Source organism: Oxyura jamaicensis, chromosome 4 (assembly GCF_011077185.1).
Source record: "Oxyura jamaicensis isolate SHBP4307 breed ruddy duck chromosome 4, BPBGC_Ojam_1.0, whole genome shotgun sequence".
NCBI lineage: Eukaryota > Metazoa > Chordata > Aves > Anseriformes > Anatidae > Oxyura > Oxyura jamaicensis.
The window spans coordinates 90511506-90532189 of NC_048896.1; the positions used below are offsets into that span (position 1 = coordinate 90511506).

At 48.8% G+C, this 20684-nt stretch overlaps 1 protein-coding gene and 1 long non-coding RNA gene across 2 annotated transcripts; one reads left to right on the forward strand and one right to left on the reverse strand.

Moving 5' to 3' along the window:
- Positions 1 to 7818: 7818 nt before the first annotated feature.
- Positions 7819 to 19038, forward strand: LOC118166952. The gene is made up of 3 exons (XR_004750833.1): positions 7819 to 7946; positions 9717 to 9722; positions 19028 to 19038. It is a non-coding gene; the product is annotated as an uncharacterized LOC118166952 (long non-coding RNA).
- CD8A (CD8a molecule) lies at positions 8074 to 15214 on the reverse strand. The gene is made up of 6 exons (XM_035326109.1): positions 15151 to 15214; positions 14178 to 14543; positions 13388 to 13480; positions 12521 to 12637; positions 10661 to 10691; positions 8074 to 8430 (listed from the first exon to the last, which is right to left on the reverse strand). Exons 1-6 carry the CDS (start codon positions 15197 to 15199, stop codon positions 8376 to 8378), a joined length of 711 nt encoding a protein of 236 aa, XP_035182000.1. The 5' UTR covers positions 15200 to 15214; the 3' UTR covers positions 8074 to 8375.
- Positions 19039 to 20684: the final 1646 nt, after the last annotated feature.

The window sequence follows — 20684 nt, forward strand, 5'->3', positions numbered from 1 at the left end:
TAGCTAATTCACAAACCTGGCTGTTATCACCAGACCGTTGCACTTCTTCTCGCTGTCTCTATGCTTACTTCATAATTGCCTGCAGTTTTGAAACTCCACCAACAGATGATGCTAGCAGTTTAATAGAGAACGCTCATGTGCGTGGAGTAAGGGGATGCTGCGCTGGGCGTGTGTGACACGCTGCCTACCTTTTGGTTGGTACAGCTACCCAGCCGGCCCTCTGCGGTGCTGCAAGTTGTCTCCTGCTGCGGCCTGATTTGCTTCTGGTAACCAGAGAAAGCCCTTGCACAGGGAAAAGGGCATAATAACAGGAGGTTTTCATTCTTCAAATACAGCTAGCAGCGGGCGTGTGTGCACTTTCTCTACTGCAGCTACTACTGCTCTGCTACTACTCTACCAGCAGAGTATTTGATTTTAAAAACCTTTAAAGTTTGAAGTGCTGCAGTGGGATCTGGGCTCCGCCTGATAACCATGTCCTGAAGCCGTTAGCTAACCCCTCTGCAGCAGTCTCATTAAAAGCCTCTTGCTGCACGTAGCTAGAGGGACGATACCGAACGCGGCGAGGTCCGGATCACCGTGCAGCTGCTGTGGGGGGCTTGCAGCGCTGCTTCCCACCCTCTGCAGACTGTGCCGCGGCACAGCTCTGTGGTACCAAGTGCACCAGTGATGCAGAGGGGCTTTGTCAGGATTTTTCTGACCGCAGTTCTCTAAAAGGTTTAGCTTCTAGGTGCTCTGTCGTGGGCGTTTATAAACAACTTCCGTGGTGTTAGCTTTATGTCTTTTGACAGACTCTGTTCCAACTTTTGTACCTGCCTTGACATAGCACTGCAGATTTCCCATTTCTTGGGGGGTTGAAGTCTGATTTGTGTCAGCAAACACAAACCTTAAAAACAGGTACTAGGGAATGAAAACAGCGCAGAGCCTGTTTGACCTCAAGTGGTTGTTAAAGCCTGCTGAACGCTTTCACAGTAACGTGACTGTCACTGTGACAAAGCTCGTGCCTTTACCTCCCGTTCAGTGCTGTCGATGCTCTGTGAAGTGCTTTTCAATAAGGAAAGTCTTTTCCTGCAGGGACTTCGGCGCTATAAATTGCAAGTGGACATGGCTGAGCAGGTCGTGCCTGCCACGAATCGGTGTGTTTTGCTTCTGAAATACTGTGTTGGTCTCAGCCCTCTGTCTGTAAGTCAGGTCGATTAACTTGTGTAGAAGCTGCAGCAAAAGCTCTGCGTTAAAACTAACGATGGAGAGCTTCAGATCCCTGTTACCTTAGAGCTGTCTCCTTCCTGTAGCCTTCATCCTTTCTTTCTAGCATTTTACAGGGTGCTGCTAACGTTAAAGGTTGAGGTTAGTTATGACTACTTGGAGCCGACTCACCAGATGTAACCGAGTAAGTTTGGGTTAGATTTTCCTTGCAAGGTTTGTTTGCCTGCTGCAAAAACACTGTTTTCTTTTCTGCGCTTGCCACCACAGAGGTTGATTTGTCTCTCTGAAAATGTGTCCTATAACCCGCTCCCACCCTTGTGATCTTCCTTTTGTAACAGGAGAATGGAAAAGGGAAAAATGCTTCGAGAACAGAAGAAAGAGGAGAGAGGGGCAGAGATGATCTATAATAAGGAGAACTGTAACAGCGTTGGATTACTACTCTAAAATTAATTCAAGCCTTAATATATAGGTGCAAGAGAAAAGCTTAAAGTGTGTGGGGTGACACTCAGTATGACTTCATGTTTGCATTAAATTTCTCTATAGAGAAATCTGGAAAGGGGACTCTCTTAGCCCGCTGTAAACTACTGAATCCTGCTGGGCTCGTCTGCAGGAACTGAGTGCAATCAAATTTAATTGCAGCAGTTATTAACACAAGAACCAGCAGAATACTCATTAAAGTCACTTAGAATGCAAAGGTAGAAGCAGGGAAACGGCAGGAAACTCAAATCAACTTGGAGCGTGAAATCTGTGTGGTGGGTGCACCTTCAAGGACAGGTGCATAATCCGTAAAGGAAGAGGGAAGGCACAAAGGCTAAAATACCTCCAGTAAAAGTAACAGGGTAAGGAAAGGAGGAATTCAGATTGCTTTCTTAACCTATCGCAGCCTGTCGTTCCTTGCCAGCAGCCTTTCAAAGTTAAACTTCTGCTCGCTCCTCCACAATTTTCAGCTTGTAGGTTAAGTTAAAGGGTAACGCCCTGCTTCTTCCGTACCTTTGTTGATGTGCATTAGCTTTTCTTCCTTCATCGCATGCTTCTGGGATAGCAGAGCATCAGTGTAGGGTGTGGGGAAGGACAGCTCAAATACAGAAGCCCTGGTGGGCTGGCCCAGTTTGTGTCCTGCTTACACAACTACGAACTTCTTACAATCTAGAGGGTTATTCTGAATGTAGCTAAACAGCACGGTTTCACTGCAAACTGGAACAAAGGCTCGGCACTGAAGCTGCTGGGTGCTGTGACCTGGACTGGAGCGAGCAAAGCTTAGGTGAATGCAGACTTTGGAACAGCCAGCCACTTTTCTCCTCCGTTTTCTCTCCCTCGTGTTTATTTTCACACTTGGTGATGCTGCTGTTGGTTTCTTCCTTACAGTGTCAAGTGAGCGGGTTTTTCTTTGGTTAAAGCATCAAGGAGGTGGGGGAGGCTGCAAATAGCTTCTCGGTTTTTCTTCTGCATCATCCATGAGACGTTTGCTGCAGAGGGAGGAAAAACTAAACACATACGGTTACTCAAATTTTTTCCTAAATTCCAGTGTTTTCCAGGATTTCTGAATTATTTAAAGAGATTTCCAAGAACGTGGAGCACAAGCAAAAATGTAAACGCTTTCCTAGAACAAAAATAACATTGGCATTTATTAAACAGAGCCCGGGATGTCAGTCCAGCGATGGATAGGTCGTGCTGCCCCTGCACATCAAAAGGGTTTTATTTCAGATGAATTGGAAGGAAGAAACCCGTTACGGGAGGCTCGTATTTCACTGTCTCGGAAAATATTTTGGAGTAAGTGAACTGCTGGATGAGGAAGAAGCAGGTGTCTTAACAAAGGCAACAAATTCAGGAGGCTTTGTGTTGTGGGGGCGTCTGATGCATCCCTCAGCTTCTTGGGGTTTTCAGTGACCACCTTTTATCTTTTTTCCTTCATTAGTTGAGGTTCTGTTGAAATTGTAGATCAGCTCTTAGTCTTTTGACCGTTAACCCCTGTGTTGTTTGCCTTTAGCCCATCAGCTTCTGATGAAGCTTTGAGCTACTCCCTGCTAGCTAACCCTCAACCTCTGGGCAAATTTACTGCTTCTACTTGTCTTTAAAAATCGTTCTGCATCTCAGACTCTTGTTTGCTTCATGTTAACCCCAAACAGCTCCTGGCCTTTTCCTCTGCACCCAGTGCAGACACCTCACCCTGTGCCCTAAACCACACCCGACTATCAGATTTTGTAGGGTCAGTGCAACACCAGCTTCCTGCCCGGAGAAACGAGCTCCCTTGAGCTGCCTCTCCAGGCTCCAGCTCAGGCAGTCCTCCCTGCTTTGGTGGTGCCAGTTGCAGCCCTGCTTTCTCGCCCGGGTCCTGCTCTCGGCCCCAAATCCAGCCAGGTTGCTCCTAACCTGCTGTGCTGGAGGCATCTGCGTTCACCTCTGCAGCAGGGCTGGGCTGGCTCTTGGCTCGTTCCCCTCTCCCCCCTGCAGTGGTGTTTGCATCAGGTTATTATGGCTTTAGTGCAAAAATCGTGGGTTTTTTTTGCCTTCCAAATAGATTTGGTCAGACAGTGCTGGCTGCAGCTGACCTGAGCTGCAAAGTGACCTGGTCGTGGGGCTGCACGGAAGGGACTGGCTCAGGAAGCTCAGTCCTGCCTTGGAGAGCTCGTTACAGCCTCTGCCAGAGGGCCCGTTGGTGATGGGAAACCACCCGGCTTCTCGTGGATGTCTGCTGGGGAAGTGCTCCTCGTTTCTGGGGGATCCATCCGTGGCTGCTGATCTGGCCTGTGTCCTCTGTCCTTACTCCAGGCTGCCTCTGACTCCCCTGACCTGCAGGAGCGATTTTGCTGAGCAGCCCGTGCTCAGTCCCGGCGCTTCAGTGCATTTTTTTTTCCCTAAAGCATCCTTAAATTGCAGTGCTCACTGGCAGAAAGGCCCGTGAGGAAATGTAAGAAGAGATGCGTGAACCAGTTACCCCTGGGACAGACAGCGATTCGTGGGTGTACGTTAGAGCACAAAGCCCGCGGCTTTCAGAGCTCCTTCCTTAACTCATGTCACCTGTGACAAGGGATCAGAGGGATAATATTCCTACACGTACCTTACAGGCAGTTTGCAGCCAGCTTAGGACGTGGTTTGAGTGATGCATCCCTTCTGTCATCTTTACAGGTGTAAGAAGCAAACGCCAGGATCTGTGTTTTAAGGAGATGCCAAGACGTGATCAAAGACGAAGAAGTGAAGGTGATGCCCAGCTGACAGTAAAGCTGGAAGCTGCTAACAGACTTCAGTCAACAGGCGGTTGTTTTTAATGCCTTGCTTATACCCAGTCAAATGCTGTGCTCCCGTAGCTGACAGCTGTGATGATGATGTCCAGAAACTGGCAGGCAGGGGGAATTTGTGATGCCCCCATTAACGGGGCTTGGTTTTTATGTGAAACAGAGCTCCAGAGAGAGAATGCAGCGCACAGGCGGCAGCAGCACAACGAAAGCCCTCTCTTTGCAGTACTGACACTGCTAGGAATTTTCTAGGCTCATGAATTTATGGACGAAGGCTTCAGTTATCTTCCAAGATTTCCTCTCTGGTCTCTGTTAAGGCATCTGGCTGTGCAGCCGGAGCTTAGGCCAGTCGGAGCTGGTTGCTGCAGGCAGCTGGGTGCTGGCTGGTGCTTACCGTGCTCCGCAGCGCCTGGATGCAGGCTGGGTTCTGAGAACCGTGCCCTGCAGCACGATGCGAGCCGTGGCTGGCAGAGTGCAGACTGGAAACGTGGCACGAGGAGTGCGTAGGGACAGGCAGGAGCCACCCCAAGCCCTCCAGCTATAAGAAGTATTTAATGTATGGATCATTTCATTTAAAAGTAGGGAATAACCCAGAGCGATGCTGCTGCTGGGCTCTCTGTTCAACGTTTCACACCACACCTTCCATCTCTGTGTGTCCCAGGCCACGTTCAGCCGCTGTGCCGGGGAGGATGGAAACGCTCCCCAGGCATGTGGGGCTCTTTGTGGCAACCAGCAGGTGCCTGCAGCCCGACTGTTTCTCCTCCTTTCTGCAAATCCATCTGAAAGCCAGAGCAGCGGGGGAAGGTCACGGTGGGTATCACGGCGAAGAACGAGCAGTGACGAAGGCTGAGGGGAACAAGCGATGGCTCCTTGAAGTGGCCGTCTGCAAGACCCTCCTGTAGGCAGCGAGGGTGGGATTTTGTCCCCATCAGCAGTCTGAAAGAGGCACGTTTGGGCTCCTTCAGTTGCTTCTGGTGAGGGAGAGAGATGTTTTCAGTCATTTCATCTCCCTAAGAGGAGCCTCTCTGGGTCGTGCGTGCGTGCAGCCAGGTCTCGGCAATCGAGGGGCAAACGTCGAGGCAGATGGATCACATCCCTCCTCGTCTGAAGCCTTGTGTTCCTCCAGGGTGGAGCTGATCTCAGCAGCAGTGACTGTAACATCAAAGTGCGGGTGGATGCGGAGCTGCGGCGTGCTCCTGGCCAGCAGAACGGCCTTTAACTTTTGAATCCAGAGGTAAGGGCTGGCTCGCGAGATGTGTCAGCTGCAGAGCTTCATCTCTTCAGCAGTTACTGGGTGAGCCGCTTGGACCTGCCTTTTCTGAAGGTACAGGCTTTACAGCTGGGTAAAACAACACCTGGTCTTTTGTCTGAGGAGGCGCAGGGGAGGAAGAGCTTTTTGAGTGTCTTTAGTTAGCAGCTTGTCCTGCAAGCTCTGCTCAGGGTCCTTCAAATCCGCGGATGTTTAAAGGAGAGCACAGCTCACTTAGCTCAGAAGCAGGGAATCAGAAACTCTTCTTTAAACCGTTCAGTGTCCATACTGGTCTAGTCAGCCTCTTTCCCTTTCGGTTGCCCTTTTGGTTTGCCCTGAGGACATTTTGTACCGTGTAACCCTTTGATTCCTGAGTTCCTACAGCACCGACATCTTTAAGCACCATTTCCCTTCCTCGGTTAATTAACTTGTTGCATTGCTTTCCTGATCAGTTTGATCTCTGTGATCAAATGGGGCACTGCAGCAGCCGCCCACCCCCCGTGCTAACTCTGTCTCACCGCCAGCAGTGGTAAAACCCTTGTATCTCAGTCCTTGTGGGACTGCAGCTGTGCCAAGTGAGCCAGGAGGATTATTTGTGTGCCAGCACTGCAGTTGGTACGGTGGCTGGGACTGGGGGGAGATGGTCTGAGTTGCTGGGAGAGGCTTTAGGCTTTGGGGCTAGCCCCAGACAGGCCTGACAGCCTCGGCTACGGGAGCGTGGCGGCATGGGACACATCACGTTGGCCAAAGCTGTGTGCGAGGATAACACGGCTGAGAGCTATGAGGAAACAGCTATAGGGGATGCTACTGGTGAGGCAGCGATGTTCGTACGTTCTGTAAAACAGCTTTGCAGGAATGCAGTTAAGGCTTTACAGGTGCAAACATTCATCTCGCATTAAGTCAGCAGCTCCAAGCTAATCATACAAGCGGTGCTCGCGGGAGAGACGAGAGGCCTGAGCCTTTCATCTGCGCGGTTAGAGCTGACCGTAGGACGAGCTCAGGCTGGTTTCTCTAACCACAGCCTGTTAGAGTGGGGGGAAAGGCTGGGCCTGAGGTGCCTGGGAGCAGGTCGGTGAGTCTGTTTGCTCTGAGTGTGACGGCGCAGCTGCGTGCTGGGCATCGAGCCGGCTCTGCCGCGGGGCTGAGCCCCCGGCACCGGGGTCGTGCCCGCGCAGGTGCACCGAGACCCTCGCCTCTCTGCAGCGTGGCACCTGGGGGCTGAACGAGGTCACGATACTCACAGTGCTCTTGTCTTAGCATTCATGTGCAGCTCAACGTTGAGACTTTTTGGTTCATTTTTTTCTTTACAGTGTGTACTTGTGTAGTTCTGCTCTCAGTATTTGTCTGCTGTTGTCTAGATACACTCACTTAGTCTCTGTTTTTTTCCAGTTAAGTCTTACAAGGAACTAAGAGCTGTTTCTCTCTCAGTTTTCTCATTCCCAGCTTGTTTGCAGATTAGCAAAGAGTTTTTCATTTGCCTTTTTTTTTTTTTCTTTCTCTCCAGGCTTTTATCAGTCCCTTGGCAAGGACACCAGAGCACCCTGAGAGCCTTTATCTCATCCACCTTCCTAGCATGGGGGAATGTTACTGGGCCCATCCTGCAAGTCCCAGGGAAAATAATTTTAGAGAGATAGTTTCAAGGCTGTGGTAAACCTGAAGCTAAACTCTGGCATCCTAAAGCCCAGGCTGGTGTGCAAGTCACTGCCTTTTCCCTTACCCGTGGCTGCCTCAAGCCCTCGTTTATATTTTCACATAATTTTTTAGCTTTTCTGAAGCTGGAAAGTGAAGAAAGAAAGAAGCATTAGTAAGCCTGACTAGAAATACTGTTTTATTTTTTATCCCAGTTGTTGATTTGCCAGTGTCATAAAGAAAAATTTGCATCAAGTATACAGCTAGAAAAACCCAGAACTCTCATTTAGATCAGTCAGTATGTCCCAAGCTGTTATGCTAAAAATCCTGCTTAACCAAAACAAGTAACAAAGACTTGTTCTTTTACTTTTTAACTATTCAACCATTTATTCCAGGAAGAAAGAAAACCTCCCATTACGTGCTCAGGCAAAACTGCTGAAATCCATGGAAGTGGGGCTAGCAGCAGAACAAGGATAGCAAGAGGGAAACAGTAAGCTTTAGCTTACGGGACTGTAAAACCCTGAAGAGTAAGGCCCTTTAATTCATATTTGCTTTCTCAGTGCGACCTTGTGTTGTATTAGGGCCTAGGAGATGCATGGCACCACAAAAGAGGGCATATAGTAAGTGAGATTGTTCTCTTTGTAAATCATTATGGAGCAAATTCAGCTTTTTGCTGTGTTTTAGAAAGAATCATTGCACACCCTTGAGCAAAGGTCCAGGCGATATCCTTACTCCTCACCCATTTATCAGTGATATACGTTGGCATCAGGATTGACCTGGTTCTTCTGCCTGAACCAGAGCTCTGTCATTGGGATTAAAGGCGACATTTGGCCTTGGGAATCAATTTGAAAAACTCAGGCTGTGGACGGAGCTGTGCTTTGGCATGCAGTTCGCAGAGGAAGCACCTGCTTGCCTTCCACGTGTCCCTGCTCCATCTGGACACTTGTCTTTTCCAATTTCTCAGGATAGAGTGAAGTAGTAGCCATACGGATCGTGTAGGTGATGGGCATTTGCAGCGATAGCTCCCGGAAGGGGATCCAGAAGCCAAGAGGTGCAGATGCTCATATCTGTTGGTTTGGCATGTTGGGTTTCATTTTGGGCTTCCCGTTTGCAGGTCTAGAGAGAGAAAAGTTTGTGATTTATTTGACGTGAAACAAACAAGAAGGCAATTGCTGTAACGCTGCTGATCAGCTCCCTTGGCCTTGGTCTGCAGCTGGGGACCTCAAAGAGCAGGCTGCGAAGCGTTCCAACAGCCCCTTCAGTAGCAGGGCTTAAGATAAGCTGCTAAGCAATTGTGTTTATTATGATTATTATTTAAACAAACTTTTTTGGGGTCGTTTTAAAATTTACCTTTGCACATTTCCATGGTATCACCAAGCCTTTCTGCAGTCAGAGAGGCGAGGAGCATTGTCCCCCTCCCTCTGCTAACACAGTGCTGCCCTGAAAGCAAGGCTGAGGGCTTTGGGGAGTCAGGGGAGCTGTTGCCAGTTGTTAAGGACTGCTCTGGCTGCTTGTTACGGAGGCTTTATAGGCTACAAGCGTGCTCCTAAAGTGACAGATGTTACTGGTCCCCCAGCCATTGATAGTTTTATGATTTAATGAGTTGAAGATTTGGCATCTGTTTTTGCTGAAGATTGATTTGCGGTGGAAAACAAATGCTTCAGGTGCCAGAAGGAATCCCAGGCCAGATCCCGAGGCGCTCTTTAATTGAATGAATTGTGCTGTGAACTTCCAGAGAGCTTCGTTTCAATAAGTGGCAACTGCTACCAGCAGCAGGGATTTCCTCTCTAAATAAAAGCTTAAATATGCTACAGTTGCTTAAAACATAACTCTGTCATGTTAGCAGTGCCAAAGGAAAGCTGTCCTCAACAAGATGATTTCCTGGGGCACTTGTAACCCAACCACTCAATCGGTGGGAAACTGAAGAGCTCTGCAGCTGTGCAGAATGGTTTTCCCGAGGGAGAAAACATCTCTGCACAGGGCTGGCGGCAGGAATTGAGATAAGTGAGGCATGCAGGCACTGTCCTAAACATTACGAGAAGAGTCTTCGTTATGATTTAGCCCTTGGAAAGCCAGGCAGAGATCAGAAGTGTGTCGTGCTGGCTGTGGAAAATAGCCTTTGTAAAAGCTCCGTAACACCTTATTCAGGCACTGATTTCTGAGGCCTTCTCTGAGTTTCATGCATTTAAAACTAAAATAAATTTGTAGGGATACATTTTCTGTAAATGCAGGGGGAAAGAGGTATTTTTTTTTTTTATCCATCAATAGTAGCTTTTTGAATGGTTGTTTTAATTTATTTGTGTAACTCAAATGTGGTTCTTCTCTTAGTGTGCAACCTAGGGATATGTAGCAAGGAATCTGCATTCACCTGGTTTGCACGATGCTCGATTTGCAAAGAAAAGGCTCCGGTAGTGTGAAATTACTGTCCCAGCCTTTCTTGCAACCTAGTTTTTCTACCGCTAGCCCGGTGCTGGTGTGGCTGGAGCAGCAGCAGGGATCCTGTACTCGAGCGCTGCTCTTTGGGCAAGCCCTAGGGTGCACTCTCAGCACGGGGCTTGCAAAAGCGCAGGGGTGGTTTTCTGCAGAGTGGGCTAGGTGAAGCCACCAGCTGCAGGGAGGTCAGGTTGCAGAAGAAAACCATGTGTTGCATGCGGGCAGGAGGATTTCTTGCTCATAAATGAAGCTCAGTAAGCGAAGCGCTTACTGCAGTATTATTGTCGTCTGTTCCTGGTGGCTCAGGATGAGCGCAGTGGGTAGATGGGGAGGGACAGAGGAAGAAAGCAGAAAAAAGGATTCCTGCCTGCCCTAGAAAATAAATTAACTTTAAAGCTACACATGTCTAAGTTGCAGTTTGTTAAGAAAATCATCTAAGTCTGCACGAGCCTTTTTCTTGCTGTTACGTGGTGCCTGTTGGGGAAATAGAAGCATACGGCTGTGGTGCTGCTGCTCCAAAATGGTGCAGAGGGCATTCTGCTAGCAGCAACGTCACCTGTTCATTGTCCATAGATGCCGCTTTTGTGGAGCAGCATGTTAGGAATACCCAAAGGTAATGCTAATTTCTGGGAGATGTGCAAAGGTTTCAGACTGCTGCAAATGCCTCCTGCCTCTCTGTTTAATATCTACTGCAGCATCAGCTCTCAGGGATTTGAATTACTTAAAAAGCAAGCACAAGAAGAGAATCTTCTCTGTTTTTACCTTCACCCTTCCCCCCCAGTTACACAGCCCCCTCCCAACCACCGTGTGGTGAATGAGGGCTTTTTAGGTGCTTTTTGGCACCTGCTCGCTGTGTCACTTCAGTGTGAGATGCCAACAAGTTGCAAAGTGTCACCAGCTGTCAGGTACTAACCTCTTACACCTGCATCTTCGTCGCCTGGTTTCTAAAATGAAAAAAAAAAAAAAAAAAAAAAAGTTTTAGTTTGGAGACACCGAGTCACAGCTTCGTAAAGAAATGCAGCAGTGGCATCGAGCTGGCGTTCCCTCGCACCCTGCCACCCTTCTCTTTACTTGAAGACTGTCAGCAGATAAACCAAGCTTATCTGGGGGGAAAGCCACACAAGTGAGCAGTGCTGCACGTTCCCCCGGCTCTCAGCTCCAGGATCATCAGAAACTAAAGGGTGTTTTCTTGGGAACAGCAGTAGCAGGGTCATCCTGCCAACACTGACGGGGATTTATTTTTTGCTCTCTCCAGTGGCTTTTTGGCACGCTGCTGAAAATCCGTTGGCAGCAGTTATTTCTACAGCAGGCGAGTGGCGTGGATCCCACGCAGTGCACGGCCAAGTTTCTCTCCAGGTGGCTGCGATCTGTCTTCATGCACCACGAGGGTTTAGTTGGGCTTGGTTTTACCCTCTGGGCTTCTTCGCTGCTGTTACAAATGTACAGAGGGATGCAGAGAGATATGGAGCTCTGCCTTTAGCCAGCGTTTCTTAAATACACTGCTGCTTTGTGGCTCTAACCTGACTTGGATCAGCTCAGGATCCATCCCCCTAAACGATGCTCTTCCCCGTTTTAGCATCTATGTCATTATTTCAGGATGTATTCAGGAAAATACAGCGCTAAACCATTAATTTTAGCACGAAAGGGAGGAGTCTGGATGTAAAAATCCCTCCTTGAGGGTTTGTGCTGCCTGCTGCAGAAATTAATGCAGCTAATGGCTTTTCACTGGTAATGCAAATCAGCATTAGGAGGCAGAAAGAAATTGTGGAGTAGTGGTTGTAAGTTAATGGTATTGCACATCACCAGGAAATCCTGGTGCATGTGGGGTGCTCTTGGCCCTGGGGGCTTTAGGGGGAATTTGGACCCGCTGCAGGACCCTGAACTCCTGGCTCTCCAGTGCTTCAGCAGCCATTTCCCTCAAGCAGAACGGGTTTTGGTTGTGGTTTCTCAGTGTTTGTTCGTGTATTCCTTCCTGTTGCCGTGGGTAGTGGAGATCAGTGTTTTTTGGGGCTAACATACTGAAACTTTGTACTTGTTAAACCGGTAAATTAATCTCGCATCAGCTCCGGGCTGTAGGGGCAGTGAGGATCTGGTGAGGTTAATTCAGCAGCGGAGCATGGCAGTGACCCGCACTAACGAGCTGAGCCATATAATGAAATCGGTGCAGGTGCTGGGGGTGTCTGGGCACTTCCCCAAAGGAAAGCTAAATTGATTTCAGCAGGCATTAAAATGGTTTAAATACATTTGCTCTCACTGCTTGCTGAGGGTAAGTTAAAGACATCTCAGACATGAAATTCAGCTACAGGACTTCTGCCTGCCCAGAGACCTTGCGTTACTGCTTGAACTGCACCAGCCTCTGAAGCCGTGTATCAAGTAGCGAGGTTGGCTGTAGCTCAAGCTGCCGATCAGTCGTTTGAATTTGTAAGTCCCGTGCTGAAGCACCTTTATTTTGTCAAAGCGTCCTGGTACTTTTGCCTCTGATACACTGATTTAAGGGTGGTAGGACCGATACAGTTTGGTAGGGTGACTTTCCTCTGTTTATATTCTGTTGTCTTATAGTGTAGGATTTGATGCTTGTTTCTCAAGCTAAACCTCCAGGAGAGGAAAATACGGAAGTTAATTTTAAGAGCAGCCCTTTTGCATTCACTGTGTCCTGGTTACTCAATACCTACACGAGGGGAAGAGCCGGAAAGCCCATTCTGCTGAAGGACTGGGCTCTGCTCTTTGGCCTGAGGCTGCAGGGACATCTGCAGGGGCTCGGGGTGCGACTTACTTTGGCACAGCACGATGGTGATGACCAGGGCAACGAGCAGCAGGATGCAGGCAGCAGCCAAAGGAACCCAGATGAAAATCTCACAGAATAAATTCAGCTCTTTCTCCTTACTTGTCTCTGCAGGAATAAAGGGGAGAGAAGAAAGGAAAGGTCCTGCAGGCGCTTGCGGCTGGGGTTACGGCTGGCCCTGGAGGAGCCACCTGGAGGCCCAGCAAGCAAAGGGACCCGTCTGGCTTTCAGCGAGGCTGGTGGGAGCCATAGGTGAGGAGAGGGCTTCCCAGCCTGCAGAGGGAGAGGTGGGGACGAGGGGTGTCCACAGGTGACATCCCCAGCTGTGAGGCCAAGGTCCTGGGGAGCTGAAGGAGGACACATGGCCAAAAGTCTTCTTGTGTCCCTTGCTGAGGCTAAAACCGGTGCTAGCACATAGGGCTTTCCCTCTTTTTGGGATGCCCAGCCATCAGGCGTGCTCATGCTTTGTAAGTCATCCCAGGTGGGATGAAATCAGTGCTTGGAGTCACCAAACCATGGAATCATCTAGGTTGGAAAAGACCCTCAAGATCACCAAGTCCAACCATCAGCCTGATATACCGAGTCCCAGCACCAAACCATGTCCCTTGGTGCCACATCCACGCATCTCTTTAACCGCCCCCCCAGAGCTGGGGACTCCACCGCTTCCCTGGGCAGCCTGTTCCAAAATGGAGTCAGAATTGAACCCCCTTGGCTGCAGCTCTCCATTTCTGACTGAGATAAAAGGATCCCTGCCCATCCCAAAACACCCGTAGTCACTACAGGCATTCAGCTAAGCTCTTTGGACCCACAGGACCTCTGGCAGACCCCCCCTCCTTCCCTCTGCCTCCCCTGGGTTACCTGCCTCGTGGCTCTGCAGGCAGACGTCCCTCTTGGTGACTTGGCTGCTCTGGGTGGTGGGCACAGCTGTGACGGGCGCCGCTGTCGTCGTGACTGCAAGTGACAGGGGATGAATACAGCACACAGCAAGACAGAACAAAATAGCTTGCCCCCTCCCCTGCTGGGGAATGGCTGCTCCTGTCTCTTGCTTGGGAGGTCTTTGTAGGGCCCCTTTTGGGACTGTGATGCCCCGAAATGCTCCCCTGGGGTGAGCTTGTGTTCCTGAGCTGTAGGCTGATAGCTGTGGGCTCCTAATTTCTTGCTTTCTGCCACCGCTTCTCAATTTCTGAGCTCTTATCTATAGCTCTTAGGACACATGTCCTGAGAGACCTGTTGAGAGACCTGTTTTTTTTTTTTTTTTTTTTTTTTTTCTTTCCTCGGTCCAACCTCCGGCCTCGCCTTTGAGTTTCTGTTTGAGGTGCTGTAAGGGTTCAGAGCTTGGCAGGACTTTTAGGGCTGAGGCGAAGTGAGGAAGGGGGGGGTGGCTGTGGACTTTTTTTTACTCTCAACCCCTCAGCCACCAGTGGGATAGGGAGGTGCTGCTGGGTCTGCTCAGCCACCTTTGTCTTTGGGCAGGGAAAAGCAAGCGGAGACGGTGAGCAGGGAGCCTCCAGCAGGAGGACCAGGGCTTTGGGCACAAGATGCCTTGGGCAAACCAGGAGGGAGATAGGGATTGGGGGGCAATAGAACAATAAAAAAGGCATGGGCAGGGGTGCTGGGTGTAAGTGAGGTAGATGAGGATGTTGCTGACCTGGGAAGAAGACGTGTAGGCCAGAGCTGAAGTACAGTGCTTGGTTGAAGTTGACGGTGCAGAAATAGATCCCCTCGTCCTGTGCCTCGAAGGAATTGACCTGCAGCTGATAGGATGTGCCGCTCTTTGACACCTGAAAGCGTGAAGATGTTTTCTGGCTCCCTTCAAAAGTTGTCTTGGACAAGGTGGAAATGTAGACGATGAAGTGAAGGGTCCCAGCCTTGTCCTGGCGGATCCAGGAGACGCCGCTGTCTAAGGAATTCATGCACACCAGCTTCAGCAGCTTTCCTCTCTGGGGGTGTGTGGTCTTGCTGTCATAGAATTTGGGCGCCGTCACGTACTTCTGGCCCAGGGCTCCAGGGCAGCCTGTGGGGGGATAAGTCCACCATTGCCCTTCACAGCCCGTTTGGGAAGAGCGGCATCTCTCCAGGCAAGCGTGGGGACTGCTCCTGGGGGTCTTTGGGCAGCCCTAGGGATGGCACCCTGGTCCTGAAGGAGGACATGAAGGCAGGACCACGCCATCCGACACACTTGGGTGGTTTGGTTGAGTCCCTGGGGGACTCAGCATTCAGCCACCCGGGCTTTAAGATGGACGCTGCCCTTCAGAATAGCTTTCAGCTGCGTTCTCGGGGGTGGAAACATTTCCCAGCTAATCTGAAGTGATTCCCTAATAACACTGCTATTTCTTTTCCCCTTCCCCCCCTTTTTTTTGGCATTCCCCAACCCCTCCAGCAACGCCTGTCCCAGCGGGCTGTGTTCCCGCTGCGTGTCACGCTGCAGTCACGCTGCTCCTGCTTTCCTTCCCTCCACATTCACTGAGCAGCCCTGATCGTTTGTCTTTTGGGCTTGCTCTTCATTTCCCCCACTGATCGTTTTCCCCCGTTCCTTGGATTTGGTGGAAGGGGGAACGCCTTAACCCCTTTTACTCGCTCCCCCTGGCAAAGGTCACCAAGAATCCCAGTCCCATACTCACAGAGCCCCAGGCTGAGCAGGAGGAGCAGCACAGGAGATGTGTCCGTCATCCTCGGGGACAAGGCAGCGGAGCACAGATGATCTTTCTCGCTTGCCTTCGGAGGCTGTGCAGCTTTTTGGAGAGGATGTGATGTCATCAGGACCCTCTTGAGTGAAGAGCCGGTGTTCAGCATCTGAGGTGAAATGAAACAAGAAATGATTTCTGAAGAAATTCAGTTCTGTTCCAGAACTTGGGCTCATTTCTCGTTATGGCATTTATTTTAGAGGTACCTTGAGGATTTTGCTGTGGCTACTTCACTAGAGATTCAGACTGACAACTCACGGGCTTGAAGTCAGATCAGCCCCCTCAGACCGCTGTCTCCCAGCCGTTCGGGGCACTCACACCAGGTCCATCTCTGCAGAAAACGTGGGCGAGTGCCATGCTACGGACACAGGCCCCACACTGCATTTCTTGGCAGAGGTTCTGCTGCCTCCACTTGTGTGTGCTCGAGCTTGTTGTAGGTGGAAGAGCTATTTTATTACAGAGCAAACAAGACGCGGGAATGTTTTTCTTCATATATTCATATACATGTGTGTATGTATATATATATAGACATATATATGTCCAAGCCCATGCATTGCTGGCATGTAGCTGAGTTCTTCAGCCCGATTGTTCTCTGCAATTGTTCTTTGCTCTGAAAAAGCTGCTTTGTGCAAGGCAGGTGGTCGCTGATGCGAAACCCATCAAGAAAGCCCCGTGCCCCAGTGGCATGCGTTCTTTTTTTTTTTTTTTTTTTGAGCATCTTGTGGTTTTCATCTCCAACCGCAGGGACTTCCGTACTGCCAAAAAAAACTTTACACGCTTCAGCATTCAGGGCTCTTGTTTTTGCCTACAGGTGACCACTTGCACGTTGGGAGGGGTTGGGCTTCCTGGTGTTTGCACGTAGAGTAGCAACAGTTTCACCAGGCTGGTGGTGTTATTTGCTGGTGTTTCCTGGCCTTCCTACTTATTTAGCTCGTAGGTAACTAGTGATAGGACTAGAAGGAATGGCCTCAAGTTGTGTCAGGGGAGGTTCAGGTTGGAAATGAGGAGACATCTCTTCTCAGAAAGAGCAGTCAGGCGTTGGGATGGGTTGCCCAGGGTAGTGGTGGCATCACTGTCCCTGGGGGCATTCAAAGAAAGGTTGGACTGGTGCTTAGGGACATGGTTTAGTGGTGACATTGGTGGTAGGGGGGTGGTTGGACCAGATATCTTGAAGGTCTTTTCCAACCTCAATGATTCTATGATGCTGATGATTATTTTTCTTTATGTGGGAGGTGTATTTCTACTACTCCTTTGCAAAGAAAGACCCCTGTTTCTGGGCATGTCAGGAATCAGGCACTGCTGACTGATAAAATTGCTGATGTGGCTGCTACTTAGACGTGATGGTTCTGAGAAGTGAGCTAAATGGGCTAGGAACTGGGCTCATTTCACTGGGCCTCAAAAAATCTTGGTGAGTGAGGAGAGCTTGTATTAGGCCAACTAAGATCCGTGAAATGTGCTTTGGTGAGGCTGTAAGACTTGTCTGCATGAAATAGATTCTTTTTTCAAAATAAAAAGAAAACTGGTTTCATCAGTTAAATAACATTACAAGGGGCTGAGTCTTGAAATCCCATCAAACAAACGTGAACATCAGACCTGAGGTAAAAGAAATCTCTTAGGACTCTGGCCATCTCTGAACGTGACTTCGAAGTTACGCTGTTTGTGTAGGCCCCTTCTGGTTTGAGGGGCAGTTTTCTCAACCTCCTTAAGTTATTCTCCTTTCTCCTTAAGTTATTCTCCTTAACCTAGGTGGAATCCGTGTTGCCTTTATAATGGGATAAGGTGCTTTTGGGAAGTGCCTGGCTTCACTGACTAGGCCAGGAACTCCACTTCTCCACCTAAGAGTGTTATTTTATTACGGGTCAGTCCCAGATACCGAACAGGAGCCCAGCTTCCTCTCATAAGCACAGCTTAGGACCTTCAGCTTGGTCCTCGTGGCTGACGGACTGAGCTGGTTTCCACACGAGGCCACCTCTTCCTGTGTCGTGTTCAGGCCCTGGGCCCTGTGTCACCACCCAGAGGACTCCTTTTCCTCCTCGTATTTTTATTTGCTTTGTGACTCACCCCTACACAAAAGGTACCGCCACCCCTGCCTCTTCTGATGTTGCCCATTGTGCAGCACGGGATGAAGGCTGCTTTGCTGAGTAACAGGAGGTGGTTTCAGGGGAGCTAGTCCTTTCTGCTGCCTTCAATAAACTGCTAGCCAGTATATCCCTTTAATGCAAGACAAAAGCTTATTGTCAGTGGGGAGAGAGATGTAAGCAGGCTGTCAAGAGTCCTTCCCCAGAAGGATACCCTTCATCAGCCAGAGAGGGACAGGGGGAAGCGTAGCTCTGAAGGAGATGTCTGTGTGTGATCAGATGAAACCACCCCTCTTTTGTGCCTCCATCTCATGTCTCCTCAATAACAAATTACTTGGGGGCAGGGATCATCTTTTTCTGGGTCCTGTGTTTACATATCCCTTGGCACAGAGCAATTTCTCCTTTCTATAGTAACGAATAAGAACAACTAAAACAGTTGCAGTGGCAATTACTTCATTATGAAAAGCTCCAGGCACACAAACAGGACCTCCAGGAAAAGCTGTAATTTAAAAACTAGCACCTGTATAAAGAATTTAGATCTGCAGCGTGGTGGCATGCTCAGGTCTCAGTTGTGTTGAAGTGTCTGCTGGGATGCTGAGGCTTGCAGACCTCATGAGATCAGCACTCAACACCCGTGGCTGCAGTCGGGCAAAAAGGCAGCAAATTTAATCAAGCAGCTTGAACTAAGCAGAAAATATACCTATGTTTTACACTCTGACCTACTCTGAAAGTGGAGGTGAGGTGGTTAATGACAGTAATTAAAGAATCCCTGTGGCTTTAGCATGCTCAGGTTTGACCATTTGTCCTCTGGAGGATATTTTGCAATGGACTTGTTAGATTGAGGACAGCAGTCCAATCAGTGAAGCACTAGCATCACTAATGTGTTTTATGAATAATTTCTGTTGTAATGCCACGTTTATGATATGCCTAAGGAAGAAGAAATATCAGACAGCCACTTACTTCTACAAAACGTTGTATAAAAGGTATGAGGAGACCAGACCAGGTTGGTTAGACAGTAGAAGGTAGATTTTTTTTTTCTCCCAAACCTTCCAATAAGTTTCAGTATACTTATAACTAAAGTTGCAGGGCTCTGATTGCTGGTGAACTCCAGCCTAAGATGCTTATCTTTAAATACTAACATCAGCCTAGATTAAATTTTGATGTTTCAGATCCACTAAGCCCTGCTGGGTGCAGATCACATCAGGTGTGAGGGGTCTGGCACCCCATGGCATAACACAGTCTTGATCCAGATGCAGACATCTCTTTGCAGGGAAAGCGTGGGGATGGTGAGAGAGGAAACCAGAATTTTTACCGGGGGGAGGGGGGAGATCTTCATATCTGATAGAGTTGTTCCCTCAGGATTCAGTTTGTGAAACAGAAGCTGCTTGCCTTGCCCTGGTTTTCAATGAGAGACTGGATTCACTGGAGGAGGTGTAAGTTTGGTTAGAGCAACTAATAGAGTTGAAAAACACAGAAGAACTTTCGGGTATACAGGTCCTTCCTCCCTTCAGAAATGGCAGGACTAAATGTGTGTAGGGACTGGGAAGAAATGGGGCTGTATTTTATTTATGTCAAACAATTAAATAGGAGACGTGAACAAAGAGAGAGGAGACAATCAGGCAGGGAAGAGACAGGCTGACAAGGACCTGCTTTTTTTGGAATGGGTCTCAGCAGGAGGCTAGTTTAGGATTCATTTTCTCAGTGCTTGCTGAGGAGACTTCACTTGGAAAAGCTAGGAGAGATTTCCTACCACAGCCCCTGGTCAGACACAAATTTATCTCAGTGTATTTTGGAGGGGGCTTTTAAATGGGGAACTTTTTGTTCTTTTTGAAAACATTAGTGGGGTAGGTTGTCACATGTTAAGTCTCCCTGTCCTTATGGAAATTGTGGTTTAAATTAAATGGCAGTCTGAAACAGTTCAAAATTACAGAGAAGGGATTGTGAGTGAGAGGGAGCTTGGGGCATCAGAGCCGGAGCAGGTGCTGAGTTTTATGACTGATTTCTTAGTCATCTCGTGGAAGGATCACTTCTACAGCAAATCAGTGGCTTTTTCATAGTGATAAGGAACTCCTCAGCTGCTTTGGATCAGTAATATTCCACACAGTACTGATATCTACCAGCATTGTGTAGCTGGAGAACATCTCGGGACATGGGAGCTGTGCTGTGAGGATGGTAGGCACACAATGAGCATCGGAGTGACCATGCTCCACCAGGTCTGTAGTTTCTGATGCTCATGATATCTCACCACAGTGCTTCAGAAGGACACCTCTGTGCAGCCTGCAAAGCAAGGATGCGACGTTGCTGGCTTGTGACAAGTAGGTGCTGCTGGGTCCCTGCAAGCGATGGGCTTGTGGTAACTCAGTGTGACGGCTGGTTGTGTTTAGGCATTGCTGATTCTTCCTGTTGTTAACATTAGAACTCTTGATCCATTCGGTGAGGAGGAATGGAAAGTTTTAATGAAGATTTCAAAATTTAGTCTCAGATCACAAACTTTTGTTTCAGATACAGGGAAAAAAAAAAAAAAAAGTTGAGACTTAAACATACAACTTTTCCGGTGTGAAATGAAGCTGTGGTTTACGAGCAGCTTGCTGCACCCTTTTCTTTGCAAAGCTGCAGCACTGAAGGGGTTTGGAGAATGTCAAGTGCAACAGTCATGTGCCAGATGCTCACACACCATATTTCCACTGTAGCTGCATGTTTCCAGTGCAGTGGCCAATACTGCACTCTGTTCTGGATACTCCTCATGTAAACATCACATACCTTAAAATAAATTTCCCTTAAAATACAATTTGCAAACCACAGCCTCTCCTGCACGCTCTTCTCTCCAGGTGTAGCCCTTTAACCTGACCGCTAGGTCGGAAATCTCCATAACCCCAGTGCTCGTTGGTACCTGAGCTGAGAGCTTGATGCAAGACCAGAATGTGTTAAGGCTTTGCTCTGGGCACCTGCTTGTTTTGCACAGGCTTCCTGCACCTTCTCTCTGGATGCTGCGGAGCTGGGACGTGCAGACACTTGGTGAATCAGCAACCAATGACGCCATCTTTTGGGGACTGGTGACAATTCACTCCTACAGAAAGCAGAGCGATATTGCTGCAGCTGGATTTGGGAGAAAACAGGCTGGTTTCCTGCAGCTCCGATCCCCTGCATAGCACAGAAACCTGAGATTCAGTCCAGAACTGCAGAAAGGCTTCACATCTCCTACCACCTCTCCTTAGAAGAAAAAGTGATGGTCGATATTGCTCCAATGCACCAGTTTTTGTCTGAAGAGCAGTTCCAGTCTTTAACTGGTGAACAGGGCTCATGATCCCACTTCCAATTCCTATTTTCTGTTGCAGTCCCCATTCCCACAGTCACATTTCTGTTGGTTTTGAGGCACTGTGTGGCTTTGGGCTT

Excerpts from the sequence above, each read along its gene's own strand:
- CD8A (XM_035326109.1), bottom strand. The coding sequence starts at position 15,199 with ATGACGGACACATCTCCTGTGCTGCTCCTCCTGCTCAGCCTGGGGCTC. Across the intron at positions 14,544-15,150 it reads CCTGCTCAGCCTGGGGCTCT|GCTGCCCTGGAGCCCTGGGC; the intron begins GTGAGTATGGGA and ends ATCCCCCCACAG. Across the intron at positions 12,638-13,387 it reads CCTGCAGAGCCACGAGGCAG|AGACAAGTAAGGAGAAAGAG; the intron begins GTAACCCAGGGG and ends TTATTCCTGCAG.